The sequence below is a fragment of the Dreissena polymorpha genome, chromosome 6 (assembly GCF_020536995.1).
Source record: "Dreissena polymorpha isolate Duluth1 chromosome 6, UMN_Dpol_1.0, whole genome shotgun sequence".
NCBI classification, from domain to species: domain Eukaryota; kingdom Metazoa; phylum Mollusca; class Bivalvia; order Myida; family Dreissenidae; genus Dreissena; species Dreissena polymorpha.
In genome coordinates, this window is record NC_068360.1 from 5,566,552 (window position 1) to 5,587,613 (window position 21,062).

Consider the following 21,062-nt stretch of genomic DNA (forward strand, 5'->3'; position numbering starts at 1 on the left):
CTACTACTACTACTATTATTACCTACTACTGCTACTACTAACTACTACTGACTACTACTACTACTACTACTACTACTACTCTACTGACTAATACGACTACTACTAGACTACTAATACTACTACTACTACTACACTACTGATACTTGCTACTTATACTACTACTACTACTACTACTAACTACTACTACTACTATACTTACTACTACTACTACTACTTACCTACTACCTACTATCTACTTCTACTAATAGTAATACTACTACTACCACTATTACTACTACTACTTCCACTACTACTGCTACGACTGCTACAACAACAACAACAACAACGACTACTACTACTTCTACTTCTACAACAACTACAACAATAACAACTTCTACTACTACTACTACTTCTACTACTACGACTAAGACTACTACTACTACTACTACTACTAATAACTACTTCTACTACTACTACTACTATTGACCTACTACTAACTACTGCTACGACTACTACTTACACTACTAACTTACTACTACTACTACTACTACTACTTCGACTCTACTACTACTACTACTACTCGTACGACTACTACTACAACTACTATTACTACGACTACTACTCGTACTACTACTCGTACTACTACTACTACTTCTACTACTACTACTACTACTACTACTACTACTACTACAACTACTACTACTACTACTTCTACTAGTATTATTATTATTACTTCTACTACTACTACCACTACTACTACTACTACTACTACTACCTACTACTACTACGACTACTACTACTACTTACTACTACTACTACTACTACTACTACTACTACTTCTACTACTGCTTCTACTTCTACTACTACTACTACTACCACTATTACTACTACTACTACTACTTCTACGACTACACTACTACTACTTCTACTACTACTACTACTACTACTACTACAACTACTACTACTACTACTACTACTACTACTACTACTACTTCTACTAATACTACTACTAATACTACTACTAATACTACTACTAATACTACTACTACTACTACTACTACTACTACTACTACTACTACTACTACTACTACTTCTTTTACTAATAATACTACTACTTAATAAACTACTGCAACAGAATCTACTACTACTACAGTACTACTACTTCTATTACAACTACTGCTGCTCCTGCTGCTACTAATACCACTTCTACTACTACTACTACGACTTCTACTACTGAAGAAACTGTAAAATTTGAGTGAAGCTTCGCGTAAACCTTAACCTGAGCATTACGTAGACGCCGATGCCGCCGATGATGTCAACATTTGAATAAGAAGTATAGCTAAAACTATTTGGTAAATAGTACGAATAAACAATTTTTTTAACAGTCCATCTTTGCCAGAGATCGAAAATTGAAGCGAACGTTATAAGAAGTCTGCTGCTGGGCCTCATAAACTAAACATTAATTATGTTTAATCTAAAAGCTGGCTTTTTATCTGGTTACGTTTAAACAAATTGAGCCTTTGCAAACAAAAAACTCTTTACAAAATAATGCCTTGAGACTATAAATAAACTACACTCAGTATGAAAGCAAGTTTGTCTGCTTGTAAAGTCAACCGATTCCATAAACAGTGTTATCTTTAAAAATGGCACATTAACTTAATTTCAATGCTGTGTCATATTTGGAAAATGTTTCATTCGGCATGTACAAATTAAGATAAATATTTGACTTTGTCCTTCATGTTTGTGGTTTGACAATTTTCACCCAGTGACATTTAGAAAATAACAGGATTATGCACTTACCTACGATTGCTTCACATCAGCATAAAGAACTATGACTGTCAATTTATATATTTGCTATGGTTTAGAAGCGCTTCAACCCATCTGGTTGATTATTGTATTTGGCCGAGATTTTATGCTGACAATTATCGATTTGGGACAATTTCCTTAATTAACATTTTGGACATTCCCATGCGCTTTCAAGTGTGTGACTATTTAAAGTACTTTTAAATATTGACCCTTAAAACAATAGAAAACAAAGGATTATAATTGATAAAAATATGTAAGTGACAATGATGCTGGAATCAAGGCTATCCAAAATAAAGCAGCCTGCTGTGAGAGTATATATGTAATCATAAGACTTAACATGATGCCAATTTACACAAACTGTTAAAACGATCATGAACATTTTGCATGCATTCAAAAAATAATAGTTTGTTTCAATGACTTCACGTTAAATAATTATACGCTCTTGTATTGACATCAGGAAATATCCTCAATTAATTATTGATGGAACAAATAAAACAGTCACAATATATCTATGAAATTTTTTGTTCCCATGGACTTGATTTGAACAATCTTTTTAGAGGACGAGTATACGATGTTACAAAATAATACAATCTTGACCTCAAGGTTCAAATGATTTTTAAACGGTTCACTTTGCTTATAGTTATTTTCATTGTTTAAGTATTTTTTAACTCATGACTCAAGCTGACTGGAAAAAAAGGCGAAAACCTTTGAAAGAGGGTACCCCAAGGACAAGGCTGAAATATATTTTTCTTACCCGAAAATAATGTTGATCAGCTTTAACTCCGACTTGCAAAACTATAATCTTTCTATCAAAGTTTTAATGGCAACTCGAAAGCATAGATTCTCCAATACAATTGAACATCATACCAGCAAACGATATTAAAGCGATGTTGATCTCTTGACTATTATCACGAATAATCACAAGTTCTTACATCAAAAGCAAGATCGGGCTAATAATGAGATTAAATGCATTTAAGAATTTATAACAATAAACGTTCACCATTGACTGACAGGACTTGTATAAGGCTAGAGTGAGCGTAGTGCTGTGTTATTTTGAAAAGGAATACTTGTATTATGCATCTGTGAATCGTTACAGCACAAACAGAGCAGCACAGCCGACTGTGGCCATAGTAAAACTTGTTAAGTGTTTTATACTCATGCACTTCACACTACCAGAGAAAAGCCTCCAGGTCCTTGACAACTGGCCATTTCTTAATATCTCCCCTTCCACATCTAATATGTTTTGTAAACAACTTACGATGGGGAATAACACATGTTTTACAATAACACCTCAAACATGTCTAATAATAAATATCAGTAGATTCCGTATGCCTCTTTTCTATAAAAGATGTACAACAAAAGTCTTCCACCATACGCGCAGTTTAGAGGAAATACATATGTCGCCGTGTTGTCATATCTTTGTAATGTTCTTTTCAATAATAAAGCCAGCCTCTCTTCCTCGTTCTCTCCCTCCCTCTCTCTATCTCTCCCTCTCTCCATCCCCTTTTCCTCTCCATCCCCATCCCCTTCTAAAATAAGTTATGTAAATGTCCATCTTAAAGTACGGAGATTTGTGGTTAAGTTGTAATACACCAGCGCATCATCATCATCATCCTTTTTCGCCGTCATTTGTCATTTCAGATTTATGATTATAGTTATAAAAAGGTTAATAATTATGCAAATCATTTATAAATCATTCTTTTTGCCTAAAGGTTATCTTTACTTAAAATGTAATCAGCATTCCATCGAAATGACCCGAATATACGCTTTAAAAATGAATTGTTTTGTCGTCAGAATTGTTCTTTTACTTCTCTGAATCATCCTCAGCACGAATTCACCAAACTAATTTACATCATAAACAACAAGCATAGTAATATTAACTATTCAAAACTATTCCCATATAATTTAACATATACCAAAGTGTTACCATGAATATAAATACGTGCGTCTTTCCTGTACGAACGTGCACACGCTACGAATATTGCTACGGCTTTCTTCGTTGTAAACTGAAGACTACGTTGCCATTTACAAGAAATGATTGGCTCATTTTTAACCTATTCGAATATTGCACTTACGATTCTAAATTATTTTTACAACTTTTATGTAAAGCCATTGTTAAATGCACTGCTATCACACGGACTACTAAGAATATGATTACGCCGAACAGGTAAAGTGTAAACGTGTTCTTCAATATGCCTGTGATTATTAATTATGCAGAAACTGATATTATTTTGACATTTGATTTTCAGAAAGTTAAATTATTTATTTGTTGTTTGTATAAGCTTATCCATGGCAGCGTTATCTGTTTGCCTCAGTGTGACGTTTATTCGATAAATAGCATACTTATCTTGCCAATATATTCAATATAAATAGCATTCTTATCTTGCCAATATATTCAATACGTGGGGCTATATCTTATCAATAGTTAACTATCACAATAAGGTTCAAGTAATTATTATATTACGACATAACATAATTGCATATTTTATACTCACTTTTTCGGTAAAATGTAAATCTTTTACGTACAATTACTATTGTCGAGCCTATTTTGAACTTTCAAAAACGCATACACTATCACAATCAATGTTCCTTTGAATAGAACATTATTTGATGAAATACATATCTCGATATGTTGTTGTAATACTTACAACTAGCCAATGTTTATGAGCATTTCAAAAATCGTGGTACAGAAAAAACAAAACAAATAACAATTATTTAACTATTCGGAATTTTTAGTACATCTTGATTAGGGGCGCTACAAAAACCCGACTGCACACAATCATTGTTTTATCAAAGATATTCGTACAAATATCTAACAAAACTTTCTGAAATTCCTTTAAACGGTAAACATTCATACCGTTGTTTAACTACTCAACCTAAAAATAAGACTGATTTCTAGTGTGCTGCTATTTATAAAAAGGGACTTACTCCTCCGCGATTTAATATACAGTACACACATTAGAATTCCAAATGGTAGTTTATTGCCAAATAATCAAAAGCATGATGTTTTTAAGAAGTTGAAGTTAAAACATTTGCCCACACTGCTCCTGCTTATTAAAATACCACACATGTCAAATATAAACAAGTGTTCCAATCGGAGACATATGCCCCCCTTCCCAAAACGTGACCTTGACCTTTGACCTTGTAACCGAATAATCAATAGGGGTCATCTGCCAGTCGTGATCAATGTACCTATGAAGCTTCATGATCCTAGGCCTAAGCGTTCTTGAGTTATCATCCGGAAACCATTTGGTGGACGGACCGACAGACGGACTGACAGACCGACCGACATGTGCAAAAACAATATACCCCCTCTTCTTCGAAGGGGGCATAAAAAATGCAACTTAAATTCAGATAAGCACATGGTGATTAAAATTAATATAATGTTTGATCCAACTAGCAGTAATACTTTTCTATTTATATGAAATATGCGTCCAAAAAGCTATTATTGCTGAAAGGGATATATTATTTCGATTTAATCGAACAAAATACATTAAAATACATAGGACTGCAAATTCATATGCTGAATATTTTTATGTTACATCATTGAAGAAAGACCATTTTCGAATTACGCAAGACCCAAGTTAAAAATACCAAAGTGGTCCAATATCACATTCTTGCATCGCTGACCATTACAGCATCCAAATATAGCTCAATACTTGTACTTAGTGCACTTGCATAGTTAACATTATTTAGGTAAACGAGCATAACAATTCACAGCAAATATATTGTATGTAAATATCAATATAATATAATAGAACACAGAAACACAATGTAAATACCAAGAGCTTTTTTAAGTAATTAACAACAGAACAAACATATTTCATTCCAAATCAAAGTTCAATATAAACACATGTTTAAGGAAAGTCTAGCTTTAAGACATTTGATTAAAGTTTTACATTGTTATTTGGTAGATATTTTGAATCTGGCTACGGTGATAGCTCATCAACAGAAAAGGTGGAGCGGTAAATGTGAAAAATACCATAACAAAACTAGTAACTGTCACAATTTGAAAGCAGTCATATGTCAAGGAATTAATAAACAATTAAAATTATAATATCATTGAAAAAAATAACAAGTATTACAGCATTTTAAAAATATAATTACATCTTAAAGTGAACTTTTATTCACAACATGCTTGCATAATTACGAAATAATTTCAACACTGTATTTTCATCTAATTTTAATAAACTTTAATTAATTTGAATACATATACATGTAAAATGTGTTATAGCACATTAACTAAGGTTTGCGGTGCAGTGAGAATTCAAAGGTACCCAAACTAATAATTAATTACCCAAACATATATTTCTTAAGTGTTAATAAAACGAATTTCATTTAAGATTTATGGATGGCTAAGCAAATAGTATGAAGCAAAATGAAATAATACAAACAGTTACTCGCAAATATGCAAGGTACACAAATTTTTCCAGTTATTGACAATTCAAAGCGCATCACATTGCTCTCCTTGATTTGAAAGTATATTCCAAATTTCAAAATATTAATAATTATTTGCATAAAGTTTGATATAATTAAACATATTTTTCAAGTTTTTGCTTAGAATTTTATTTAATAAAAGGTATGGTATCAAAAACTTGTTTATACTGCATAAATATATTTTTCTCTTCAAATTATGCTATTTTATATCAAATATATCAAATATAAATTTCTTATGAGCATTCAAACAAGCAAGGTTCTTTTAATTACCTCGCATCTTAAAGATGTACATGTACATAATGTGAATGATGTGTAAAACAAATAAAAACAGTGGTTTGAAACAAAGAATTTGAATAACAAATATAAATGGCAATTTATTTGTTTTCTATATATACACAATGGCAAAATGTAAATATATGTATCTCTTAGTCAAGTTTTTAACTTATTTAAGCATATGACGATTCACACGACTTTGCACAGTATAATCACAGTGTTACGAGCTATTGTGTCAACATACAGACAACGATATTTATTTAAGTTATAAGTGTGTTTCTCAATCAGCTACTACCAATCATTACTTAGGACATTATTCATCTTGATTTCATATGAATAATTTTTGCTAAAGTAAAATTAAAATTCTCAAGTTTTATGACACTTGATGCATTCTAAATAATAAGATTCATTTCCAATCATTTAACAAACCATCATAATTCAAATTAAGATAACTTTCCCAATTGTTTTTAATTAAAAACATTTCTTCCTTCAAACAATACTTCCTTAGGGTTTGCGCTTAATATCCGCGTTTTGAAAATTCATAGACTTTAATCATATGATGAAATTTATTTTATATTTTATTCCAATAAAGTTTCGACAAGTTACGGAAGGTATATTAATATATTAATTCAATTTTAAAAATCATTGAAACTTTTATTTTAATAATTGTACCTAAAATATCAATATCATGTGTATGCAAACAAAACGATAAAAAAATCAAAATACAAGAGTCCTAATTCAAAATATTTTCTAAACAATTTGTATCTTACAAGTCTATTCATACATGTATTACTGGTAAAACAATTGTATGTCTTAACAAGAGATGTGCTTGTCAGAAACACAATGCCCCCTACTGCGCCGCTTTGAATTTGTTTTTGACCTTTGACCTTGAAGGATGACCTTGACTTTTCAAGACTCAGATTGTGCAGCTCTATATGATACACATGCATGCCAAATATCAAGTTGCTATCTTAAATATTGCAAAAGTTATGGCCAATGTTAAAGTTTTCAGACGGACACACAGACTGACAGACTGACAGACAGACTGACAGACGGACTGACGGACAGTTCAACTGCTATATGCCACCCTACCAAGGGCATACAAATGAAAAGAAGAAGAAAATGTATATCATTTTTTTAAAGAGTTAACAGATGTATTAAAAAACTTAGCTTAAGCTTAAAATCAACGTACGAAAATGTTTTTGTTTATTTTATTATAATTTTAGAAATATCTGGATCAAAGTTAAAAGTGAAAATGTCAGAATACAAACACAAAGTATATACACAACATTCACTTTATCATAATTACCTATTTCGCTTAACAATAGTTTACAATTAATAGATTTGAAATAAAATCAATAACATTATCATAATTCCCAAATGACAGTATACATATTTTTCTTTACAACCACCATAGCTGGCCACATGACTTAACATGTCTGGCCACATGACTGTATGACTGACCACGTGGATTTATAGCTTGTTACATGACATAGCAAGGCTGGCCACATGATTGTATGACTGGCAACATGAATGTATGGCTTGTAACATGACAAAATTAGGATAGGCCAAATGACTTAAAGGCTCGTCAAACAACCTGTTATGCTTTTGTTATTCCGCTCCATTCGTTAATGTTCACATCGGACTGAAAGAATTAAAAATGGCCCACACAGGCACTTAGATACTAGCATATGTTAAATGTTAATTATCACTGAGCTTCCTACTTATGACTAGGTACGACTAACTTGTACAACATGCTGTCTTTCTGATTAACCAGTTGATTGCGTCCAGTATGGGTCAGGATGGCATATGCGTCATTGTAAACTTGTTCTTATCATAGTGTTTATGTTACCAAAGAAAGCAAAGAACAAGCACGGATATTCCTTAGAATGTAACATCTTCAAACCATAGAGAAAATGATGGTCGTGGGACTATAAGTTAAATGCCAAATACCATAAAGTCGAATAATCAATTTGACAATGCTGTATGGGATATAAAAAAAAATAATATTTACCATCATGAGAATTTAATAGTGTATTGACTAAAATGTGGCGTTATTTTTGTGAAAACGCGTATGTCCTTTATAAAGTAGAAACTCTGGTTGGCAACCATAGTCACGGGTGCACCAATATCCCTATCTCGTCTCGAAACTCCAAATATAAAGCCACAAAAATGAACACAATTATCCAAGAGTGCAAGTTCACATGTTGGGTAATATTTTCGAATTGATTTATCAATTTTAAGCAGCATTAGTATTCTTTTTGACATTATGCGCACCATAGAATTCAGACATACGGATTGAATGAGATATAAATGATACCCTCCTCTGTGTGTGGGTAAAAAAAGCCTGCACTTGTCTTACACACTCACCCAAGTTTCACACTCCACTCTGTTTAGTCTATCTTTGTTTTATGATGACAACACGTAGATGAACACATTTAAGTAGTTTTGCAGAATAGTAGTATTTTGGACTTTTTTACAGTTCACAAATATGGTTAAAATATTTAGATTTTTTTCAGTTAAATGGGTAACATCAAAATGATAAAAAAATGAATTTCTTAACATTTAACTTGGGTCTTAATTTTATTGGTAGTGTATGATTTCATTTTATGTTGCTGATTTATTTTCGCTTAAATAATATCTACATAGTGCAAATAAAATAGTTTATCAATTACTTCGACACAACAATACATACTTCATTTTAATGACAAATTTGCATGTTATGTAATGGTAAATACAATTTAAAAAAGGATTTTGGTTTTAAATCAATTAACTTAATAGTTTTTGTATGTTTAAGTTGAGTGCAAACTCATAAAAAACACCTCTTAAGGTTTTTAGCGCAAACAATGATCTTACACCGACATGCACAAAATCTTAACTCTTGCTAGAATCGCATTAAAACATACCAGCATACACAATTGTATCAGAATATATTCATCATAACTTAAGTTAACGCACATTTTTTATTTTTAGCAACAGATAAATTGACCTTGACCCACTGGCCCCAAATGCGAACCCGTGCTAATGTATATGACAATCAGAGATAAGAGTTGGTGTATGCAATTATTTCCATTAGTCTTTTAAAAACTAATAAGTTAGGAGCCATAGTAATGATGAATTTCAGGGCAGAATTGAAGGCCTTGATATGTGACCACGCATGATCAGGGTGCAGGATCACGTGGCCTTTTTGGGTTCTCAATTAAACGTTAATGGATGTAAACCCACTTGTAAGTGATGCTTTTTTTCAAATAACTTTTCAGAACAATTGCTCTTAACAACTTTAACTAGTGCATAAAAGCCAGATTTTTATGCTGCTGATTTGAATATCAGAATATTTATTTAATAAGCCTGTGCTCTTGTTCAAAACGTCCATGTGTTCTGCACGGTCATGCTTCACGCAACGTGAAATGTTGTCACCGATTCCAGACTTATTCAAGGATTGATTCTTATACCTGAAGATGTTGGCACAAACTGCAAGTAAAATGTGTTTTTCGCAAATGTATTTCAATAACTTGAGATATTTTCAAAAATAAAGTTCTTAGCGGTGTTTTTATCTTCTGTCCATCCCGTGTGTAAACCCTGAAAAGCCCGTTGATTCTGAACGCTGATGATGATCACCAAAAATGTGTGAAGGTACAATCGCATATATGTAGTAGTTAAAGAAAAACTTGTTGCACTCAATCCTAAACCTGCATTTCAAGTACCGAACGGAGAAAATTCTTCTCGCATGTCACTGTTTTAGAACTTGATAGTGAACACACACATGACACTGAATACATGTGTGAAGTTTCAATCAAATACCTGTTGATAGTGTGATGTTGCACGATAACCCCAAATATAGCATTACTCAGATGTCACTGCAGACGCTGACATTTGGGTGAGAAGTACAACTCAGACAAATTTGAGGATATACACTTAACAATACCAACTTATGTTTCTTAAAGTTTTTTACAAATTCACATTGCTCTTGTCGTCCTAATCAGTGTTGTCCTGGTGCAGTAGCGACCTCATTAGCTCTTTGCTTTCCTTGTCATTGGTTGTCGAGGCGGCCCCCATGATTTGGTGATGTTCATCGTTGTAACTGCTCTGCTGTTTCTCCGTTGGGTTCTGTATAGGTTCTGTCTGCGGTGACTGGTTGCCTCGCAGCCCTTACGAATCTCGATCGACTACGTCTTCCTTTAAAAATCAGTTTTATAATGCTAATTATCTCGAAAACATAACAGACAGAAATACCCCAAAGATCGTTGTGTGTACTACGTCCACCTAGGAAATATTTAACAAATGTATTTGTATTTAGGGACAGTGGTACAGATTCATTTAAAACACCATTTATTATAAACAAACAGCCATTCCATGACTGCAATACACAACACAGCCCACAAAACCAAAATGCAAGCTTGTTAAACTTCACTAATGGCAATAAATTGTCATAAAAATATCAAACTGTAATTACAACAACTTACATTTACTTGTACACACTATTTTACACTAAACACCAGAATGTTGTCCTCCTCATTTGGTCCCACAATGATGGAGGATGTGGTAGTGTTGTAGCAGACTGATTGTGGGAAATTTTCTCCGTCCCTCCACAATACAGCCAGAGTTGCGAGTTTCTTCCTCCCCTCAATGTCCACCTGTACTATAGTGTGTGAAACGCATCCACAGACCAGAACCTGGCCTTCTGAGGTCACATGAACACCCTGTGGAAGTCCTAGCTCTGGATGTGTGAAGGTAGCCAGAATTGTTCCATCCCTGGCCAGGGTGAGGAGCTTGTGCTGGTTCCGGTTAGTTATGAACAGCTTTTCTCCTGTGGGACTCACAGAACACTTGTATACTGGAAAACAGATAAATCTATATTGATTGAATTTCAATAAATGTTAACAATTATTATCAAATATAATTCAGTCAAATATGATACATATGCATGAATACACTTGAAGACTTCTCTAACGCACAACACCATTGAAAGCTTTTCTAACGCAACACTTTTCAAACCAAAATATCTCAGTTGTTAGTTAAGATTTTGATTTACATTTAAAATAGAATAAGATTGTCTTTTGACAACATTATATGCATGCTCATGATAAAAAAAATTCATCCGTCGCGAACAGACGATTGGGCACATTGGTAAGATAGCCTGCAACATGCAAATGCACGGTAGCGCTCCAGAATATTCTAACGAGCCGTACTACTTTTTAATGTTTTTGTAGTATGAGAACTCACCTAGAATTATTTACTAAAACATTAAACAAAGAATGATATCGCGCGTTTCGCCCTTTTCACGCGCAAAAAGGATGAAACCATACCTATTCCAAAGGCAAAAGCGTCCGATAATTACGGGTGAATTATGTTATTGTGAGCTTGCACAAAATGTTGCTAAATTATCACACGTACTATTTTAAATCAAAACCATAACTCATAACTTTTTCAAGTTTGTAAAGTGTTGCGTTAAAAAAGTCTTCAAGTATAAGCAATTACACAACTTAAATATGTGCATAAATATAATACAAAAAAATCGCTTAATGTGACATTCATATTATTTAGTAACGGTTGGGCATGTAAAGTTAGGAATGAGGTTAAGTACACTAAAACAAACATAAGACATTACACAGACGGAAACAATTACACAGTTTAGTCAACATATACATATGGATATAACTATATGCAGCAATAATAGATTTCTTACAAATGTGCGCACGTTACAGCAATGTGCTGACATATAAGAGACTTCATACATGTGTTTTTTAAAAGCTGAAAAATAATGTTTCAAAAAACATATATTGAAACTTTTCTTTCTAGATTTTTAACTATAACTATTTTGGAAACCAAGTTGTTAAGGATGCATAAATATGTTTGCATACATACATTTATGATTGAGCACTTCAAAAACTACACCAATTCAAAGGATATATATTTCAAACGATGTGACTATTGTGTTCCAATTTATAAAAAAAAGTGTACAAGAACTTGGTTTCCTTTTATAGACATGTCATGTAGCGACAGTAAAAATACTTTATTACTAATGTTTGTAAATTACTAGTACTGAAAATATGTGTGGCTATTGTAACAATAAATGAACTCATTTGCAATTACTTCGTAGTAAATATTCTTAATGTAATGAGGAATAAACCATGCTCCTTACCTGAACTACGATGAGATGGATCCTCATAGAGTCTGCAGACCAGTTTGCCACTCAATGCGTACTTGTATAGTGCAGTACCAGAGCAGATGAGCAGGTCTCCCTGGTAGTGGGCTATACCTCTACATTCATGTTGTAACTGAAGCTTCCTACCTCTTAGCATCTTGGTGCGGTTCACTGTTATAAACTGGACCTCAGTTGTGTTGCCCTTATTTGCAGCTATTGCCACTTTACTAGGTGTGATCTGACATATGTCCTCTGCATTATAAGGAGCAACATCTAAGTGACTCACCACCTGGTATTGCAGGTTAAGCAGCTTTACATTCTTATTGCTGTAGTCTACAAGAAGGACATGTCCATCAGCAAGAACACATATGCCTCTGATACTACATTTTAGCGAATCACTTAGCATTCTAACATTGTGCACAGACTTTCCCTGGACAGCAAACACCTTGCCTGACTTTCCCAGCATTGCAAATGCCTGCTTTATTTTTTCCTTACATTTTATGCTGGCTATTAGGCAGAGTTCCTTATTTTCATTGAGTTTTGGAATGTTTTCATACAATTGTGTTAATTCATTCTGAAGACCAGTGCGTTTATAAATAGAACTTGCTATGGAACATGTTATACTTTTAACATCATCTTTCATTTCCGTCAGTTCCTTCACAGTACTTTCATCAAATTCATTCAATATAGAAAGTGCACCCGCACAAATTTCTTCCTTGATAAATTGCTCATTTTCACCAAGCGTACTCACAGAACTTTTACCACATTCATCCATAGTAGTATTTATATTAAAACGCATTCGTTCGATCATGAATTTGGCATGTTCCTTGTATGCTGCCTGCAATGATCGAAAACTGGCCTCCTGGCTGTTCTGCAGGCTCTTGATTTCTCCTAGCACAGTTTTCAGCTCTGCTGACAGACCCTTCAGGTCTGTGGTTTGTGTGTTGGTCAGCTCAGAAACCGGAGTAACATTACTGCACTGGCTGCAATTAACAAACAACACATTTTCATAGCATGACATATTCATAGCAATTATGTAATTGTGTAATGATTCATACAAGTACACACTTTCAAATAACATGCACACTCAATGAAAGCTTTTTTCTTAGGCGTACTATTGGGGGATAAATGTTATCCGTCTGTCTTGCAATCCGTGAGACTTATAACTCAACAAATATTCCTTAAATTTTACAAACCCAATAACCTGCATTTGACTTTGCGCATTCTTTTCCGTTTAATTAGATTTTTTTTTCAACTTAATAGTAGGTATATTATCCAAAACATTCGAACTTGCACAACTTGATATTTCGGTACATATTTTTGACATCACCTGAGTTATGGCTCGTTAATCAAAACAAATTAATTGTCAAAAGCGTACTTCAAATAGTATTGCTGATAGAGTGAAACATATACAGAATAATATTAAGCGTCAGGTAAATAATCACACCTCCGTATTTTTTTTATAGAAACAGAAAATACAAACATGATTTAATGTATATGTTAGTGGATCGATGTATGATCAAGTTTATATTATATTCAGTATATTATATTCTGCTCTATGTTTGTCATGCAGTACAGTTACAACTTAAGTGCGTTTGTGTATGTATTATATTTGTCCCCATATGATATCAAAAAGTCATTTACTTAATTAAATTCATAACATTGAAAAACGATATTTTTAAATTTTGAATTTAACAATCTATAGATTATTGCAAGTTTAACATGCAGCTAAAAGGATATTAACTACACATTATATTGATAGTAAGAAAAAAACAGCACTTTGTAATATGCATGAAAATGCAATTAGACATGAAGAAATAAACTATTGGAATACTGTTTTTTATTGTCATATTAAAATGGTTCATATTTCCCCATTTCATGGTTTATCACGCCATTTTTCCCAATCCAAAAAGGCACAGGCTGTAAAGTATAAAGCATATAAATATTTATATATACTGATATTTATCAGTACATATTGCTCAACTATAAATAAATATTCATATTAACATACATGCCATATTGAATAGTGAAATTTTGCAAACGTTTGTTCAACCAAGTTAAATTGAAGGATAGTGCATGGTCAACTCAAATCATAACAATACATTTGTTTGCATAGTTCTTACACATATGTGTAAATTATTACCAAAGCCTTGGAATTTAACAAACTTTTTCTATAATTTATAAGACATGGAATTTTGACTTGGGAAATTTTTGGACTTGTTCACACTTATTTGTTTCTGCTTTAAATGTCATAATGTTAAATGTTGTTCGAAACGGTGAAAATCAATTGCATTGATATATTAATTATAAATAACAAATGGTATACATGTTTCAGGTACCTGTGAATGGTTATAATACAATCCGAGCAGCACAGCTGACTGTGGCCATGGCAAAACTGTGCCAGTGTTTTATCCTCATGCACTTCACACTTTCTGAGAAAATCCTCCACCTCCTTGGAAAGTGGCCATTTCTTAATATCTCCCCTCCCACATGCTGGTGTTTTGTAAACAACTGACTATGGAGGATAACACATTTTGTACAATAAAATCGCAAACATGTTACGCAATAGATGTCTGCAGATTCCACAAGATTCTGCTCCATGCAAGATGTGCAACAAAAGTCTTTAATCATACAAGAATGTTTCTCAACTGTAGACAATGAACCTGTCGCCATTTTCTTTTTTCTGACAGAATGTATGTTTATAAAGTAGAACTGTTTGTTTGTATAGTTAACGTATATTTCCGATACAATATTCCATAAAACACAGGCATATGTCTAATTTAAGAAGTTTATCAGCACAAGTAGTTAAAATTATTATTGAAATTACTAAAAAACAAACACAACTCAAATTCAAGTCCAATATCTTTGAAGCTGTAGATTCATTACACAAACTAACATGTTAATTACCAAGTGAGTTTAACAGCTAAAACTATTATCTATCTGTACAACCTACTTATGCCGGTAGTTTTAACCGCTGTGTAAACAGTGAATATATCACTGCTTAAAATTTAACGGGACCTTTCCACGTTGTGGTAAATTGACAAAATTGAAACAAATTGTTTCAGACTTTCAAACTTTCGTTTCATTTATGATATTTATTAGGAAAGAGAAATAATGAACATTAACCATGCTCTAACATATCCAAAATATGCATCGTTTGACGAGTTAAAAACCTGCAAATTATAAAGCGTTACAAACGCGAAACGATTGAATCATTTGGAGAGTTGTGTTGTTATCATTATATTTTCGACACATTGAGGATTGCGTATAAAGTATAGAATACAAAATACAATAAAAGTTGCTTATTGATATTTTGTGTATATAGACTTAAACTGCTAGTACCAACAACTTTGGCTAAAAACAGAATGGTGACATTAACTATGTCTCCTTACAGCAATTATGATATAAGCATACATTGTTGCAAATGCAGCAGACTTAACTGTAGCTTTTGTTTGAAATCAGAATTTACATTAAAATGTTATCAATAGATTTTATTATTAAATTCGATACTCAAACAAGTTGATTTTGCATTGATCCGTTATGTTTTACGCAACACTGCTAAACACCAACATTAAAAGTATTTCGCCTGAGACATTAAACGATATACAGTATACTATTTGCCTTAAACCGGGCAATCAAAGGCATGTAACTTCTCATCATCCTCATTAACTGACACAAGCTATTATTTCTATATGATATATTGCATCAGTGTTAAGAAAGATTACATAAGGATAATATGCGTAGAAATCTTCAGCAAGATACTATGCAGTTAACAGTAAACTTTAACAGTAAATCACATTCCAGTACCAAGCAGAGAAATTTACCGTGTACATTATGATGGCAAATATCATCATCATCATCATCATCATCATCATCATCATCATCATCATCATCATCATCATCATCATCATCATCATCATCATCACCATCATCATCATCACCGTCAACATCATAACCATCATCATCATCATCATCATCATCATTATCATCTTCATCTTATTACTATTATTATTATTCATATATCATCATCACCATCTTCATCACCATCTTCATCACCATCATCATCATCATCATCATCATCATCATCATCATCATCATCATCATCATCTAGCGGACGACACATAGTCTTATGAAGTCTCATGTGTGCCAATCAATAATTGAGGATTTTTCAAAAAGACTGATAACAAAAGTTATTATTTTTACCTACATGTTGGAACGACATCTTGTGTTGGTTTACATTTTCGGAAAAGTTATTTGGAAATATGTATTGCATCGGGGAAGTTTGTCTTGGCTTTGTGACAGAAACAACACAAAATGGATGTTTTTCTTAATTACCATTTAATATCTATAAATCAAATCCGTTTTTACAGCAAAAACATGCATTTGCATAATATGAATAGCTCAAACTTTAGGGTCATTTGCAGTTCAGATCTATATACATAAAGATGCAATATCAGCTAGAAGTGGCGCGGCAGAGGCCGACGCGAATCCCCACGCCGCATAGATGTTATATTTAAAGGCAATTTTGGGTGGGCCCTATGTTGGTGGGGCCCTGGGGTGGGTTATGTGGATGGTCGAGATAGGCCGTGCTGTCATAAGAGATCTTCAGTATTAATTCAAGTCAATTGGTGAATAAATGGAGAAGTTATGTTAAAACAAAATTTTGGGTACGAAAGGTTTGGGTACGAAAAAACAATTGGGTACGAAAAAAGGTTTCGGTATGAAAAAAATGGTGTACGAAAAAATTGGGGTACTAAAAAAACTTGGTTACGAAAAAAATTGGGAGCGAAAAAAAATTGGATACGAAAAAACATTTTGGTACGGAAAAATGGGTATGAAAAAAAAAAATTTGTACGATAACAAAGTTGGGTACGAACAAATTTGGGAACGAAAAATAAATTGGGTACGAAAATAATCTGGGTACGAAAGAAATTTGAGTACGAAAAGATTGGGGTATGAAAAAACTGGGTATGAAAAAAATGTGGGTACGAAAAATTTGGGTAGGAACCAAAAACTTGGTACGAAAAAAAATTGGGTACGAAAAAAAAATTTGGGTATGCAAAATAATTTGGGTACGAAATAAATATTGGGTACGAAAAAAAATCGGTACGAAAAAATTTGGGTACGAAAAATGTTGGGTACGAACAAAAAATTGGGTACGAAAAAAATGGGTACGAAAAAAATTGGGCACGAAAAATTGTGTGTACGAAAAAACATTTGGGGGTACTCGGAAGTAGTACCCGTGGACATCTCGATAAATTTGAGGACGGGTACCAAGCTGCCTGTACCTTTATCAATGATCCCGGGTGGGTAATGTGGACATGGATAGTCAAGATAGACAGTGGTCATAAGAGATGTTCAGTATTAATTTGAAGTCAATTTGTGAATAAATGAAGAAGTTATGATAAAACAAAATTTTGGGTGGGCGTGGTGGGCCACGTTCTCCTCCTACACTATTAGCATAAGAACCTTAAAACTTACGCACATGGTAGTTATGAGCATATGTGCGACGTTGCACTTTTTGAAATTTTGATCTGACCCCTGGGTTAAAATTTATTTTATAACATAACCTAGGCTCCGGCAGTGACATAACGTAATGCTCAATTTTCACTGCGGGGAATCACGTGGTTTATTTTGATATGAAACACGGATAATGGCGGCGTCATTGTCTCGGTAAGAGTATTATTTTTATTTCTTGTACCTAAATGTTTGATTTTAATTTGCTAAGATGTAGACTATCATATGCGGAGTCGAATTCCGCGTGTAATGGTACCTTACATGTCATATATAACTGAGTACTTTTCTCGCTTACCCTTTGAATTTATTTCAAAGTGAATATTTTTAAATGATAGTTTTCACGGAATAAAGGCGCTGTGTAATATATTTCATAAAATTAACATAGGTCATACCACAAAATTGCAGGAGAAATTCGAGGAACATCATCTAGAATATGTACGATGTTCTTGACGGCTTACCAATCAATATGTAAAAAAATAAACGCGTAAATAAAAAATGATATGGTACACGGCTAAAAATATTTATGATATGTTTCACGTAACAATTGTTGAAGAGGTAGGTAAATATTTATTTCCAGACTTGGTTTGTGTAGAATATACGGCAAGGCTTTTCGAAGCGCCTCAGGATTAAACGATAATGAAAGAAAACATACGGGGGTAGCGCCATACAGATGTTGTGTACGGATGTTCTACAGCAAAGCTAATTTAACAAGGCACAGGTAAGATTGTTTTGTGAAAATTAAGCATTTTCAGAAACGTGAGTGAGACAATTCTTTTGTATTAAAGCACATATGTCTGTTACTGTTTATTGCCGATTATTACGACACATTGCAACCAAAATTGTTTCGAAATTGGTAAAATATTTACGTTACAATTCTTGCAATTGCTGATGATGGATCTTGAGAAATGTACACACCCATTGACAAAGCATGGAATGTATACTCAATTGGCACGATGTATTTTCGAAAAAGAAAACCAAAAAACCAGGTTAATAGGTGAATTTTCGAATGTGTTTTTTTTTGTCATTAATGATCCAAAAAACGTTTGACATGTTAAGGTGGATCTATTTCATGGCGGGACATGAGTTTCAAAACAATACTCAAACTTCGTTGCAACGTTTTTAGTTGCGGATGTGACAAATTGCGTATCTTCTAGAATGGCAAAAGTTAAAAAAACATTCGCATTGGATCAAGTTAAATCTACTATCTTTTGCGTCATAAAACGTCAAGTCACTCTATAAAATATGAAATACTTGACCAGTTTTTTAATGGTTTTTACCGCATTATTTTGTATTAAACTACAAAAATGTGAAGCATACAAGTCCGACGTGTACATCTGTTGTTTTTCCTTGTATGTTTTCTTTTGCAAACTGGTGTTTTCTTTTCTGTAGGTGCGCAGCACATAAGGAAACTAAAGATTTTGCCTGCGAGACATGTGGGAGGTCGTTTGCAATAATGGCAGACCTAAGCGCGCACATGACACAACACCAAGAAGCAACGTTTAACACATGCGGACATGAAATGAAAAGGAGAGACCAGTATGATGATCATATGGCTATGCATCTTGGGGCCAAGAAACATGCATGCAAATGCGGGAAGACATATACTCACAAGCCGAATTTGTATAGGCATCAGGAATTATGCAAACAAGATAACAATACCAATGCAGTTGCAAGCAATAATACGCCATCAACTTAAGAAAAAGCTGAAACGTGTAAACGCTATTTGTGTTTTATGTTGTTTATTTTTATTTGCAAGTTTTTGATTGTGCAAATTTTTTAAACAAAATGTATAATAAGTGATTTACTTCAAGTGATTGTATAGGTGCAATTTTTACACAGCCATGTCGTCATGGTTATCCTCAGGGAGAGTGATACGCTTGAATTATCTTCTGTTTATTATTTATTATATTTTTGAAGGTGATTATGGTGATTCTGTTGTGATATTCCAACGTAACTTTTATTTACCTGTTCTCATGATTAACACTGTGATTTAATTTAATTATCTGTGATATTGCTGATTTGTGAACAATAAACGCAAATCCATGTTTTTCCTATTATTGTTTTGAAATAAATAATTCAAGTTAGCGTTTTGTTATTGAACAATCATTTACAAACAGCAATCTATAAGACATCTTAATCACGACGGCAGTTTTAATTTGAACAGCTAAACTAAGCCCACACACTTTTGATGGTAAAGAATTTAATCTTGCATACTGAGAACAGGACAATGTTACAAAATCCGTTTGTATGCAACAAAATATATAATAACATACAAGCATTAAATTGAACATCTGTTCAACATTTGGATGAATATTCATAACCAATTATCTTTGATATCAAATATCGCAGGGATTTTTTTGTTCAGAACAATGCACACATTAAACAATATGCTGCATCGGCGGTAAGGTACGGTGGCAAAATGGGACAAAGGAAAATGTTTTATTTCACTGTTTCCATCGCGTGCGCACGCGAAAACTATGACGTGCGCACGCGATAGCAATTACGTGCGCACGCCATAGCTGACCAATCAGAAAAGGTATCAGATCAGAACAGGTTGCGCGTGCGAGAGCAATAATTAACTAATGACACTGTTCGAAATGTCAGCCATTTTGTAACTAGCGCACTGAGCACATGGTGTGTTTTTACAGCGAATTATATCTGAATAATCACTTATCTGATACCTTTTCTGATTGGTCAGCTATGACGTTCGCACTTGATAACTATCGCATGCGCACGTCAAATCTATCGCGTGCGCACGTCATAGCTATCGCGTGCGCACGTAATAGCTATCGCGTGCGCACGTCATAGTTATCGCTTGTGCACGTCACAGCTATCGCGTTCGCACGTCATAGTTATCGCGTGTGCACGTCATAACTATCGCTTGCGCACGTCATAGCTATCACGT

At 33.5% G+C, this 21,062-nt stretch overlaps 1 protein-coding gene across 1 annotated transcript; it reads right to left on the reverse strand.

Moving 5' to 3' along the window:
- Nucleotides 1–9,270: 9,270 nt before the first annotated feature.
- LOC127834162 (uncharacterized) lies at nucleotides 9,271–16,862 on the reverse strand. Its single transcript, XM_052359797.1, has 5 exons — nucleotides 16,848–16,862; nucleotides 14,980–15,155; nucleotides 12,638–13,623; nucleotides 10,959–11,329; nucleotides 9,271–10,671 (listed from the first exon to the last, which is right to left on the reverse strand). Exons 1-4 carry the CDS (start codon nucleotides 16,860–16,862, stop codon nucleotides 10,974–10,976), a joined length of 1,533 nt encoding a protein of 510 aa, XP_052215757.1. The 3' UTR covers nucleotides 9,271–10,671; nucleotides 10,959–10,973.
- Between the last annotated feature and the right edge of the window lie 4,200 nt (nucleotides 16,863–21,062).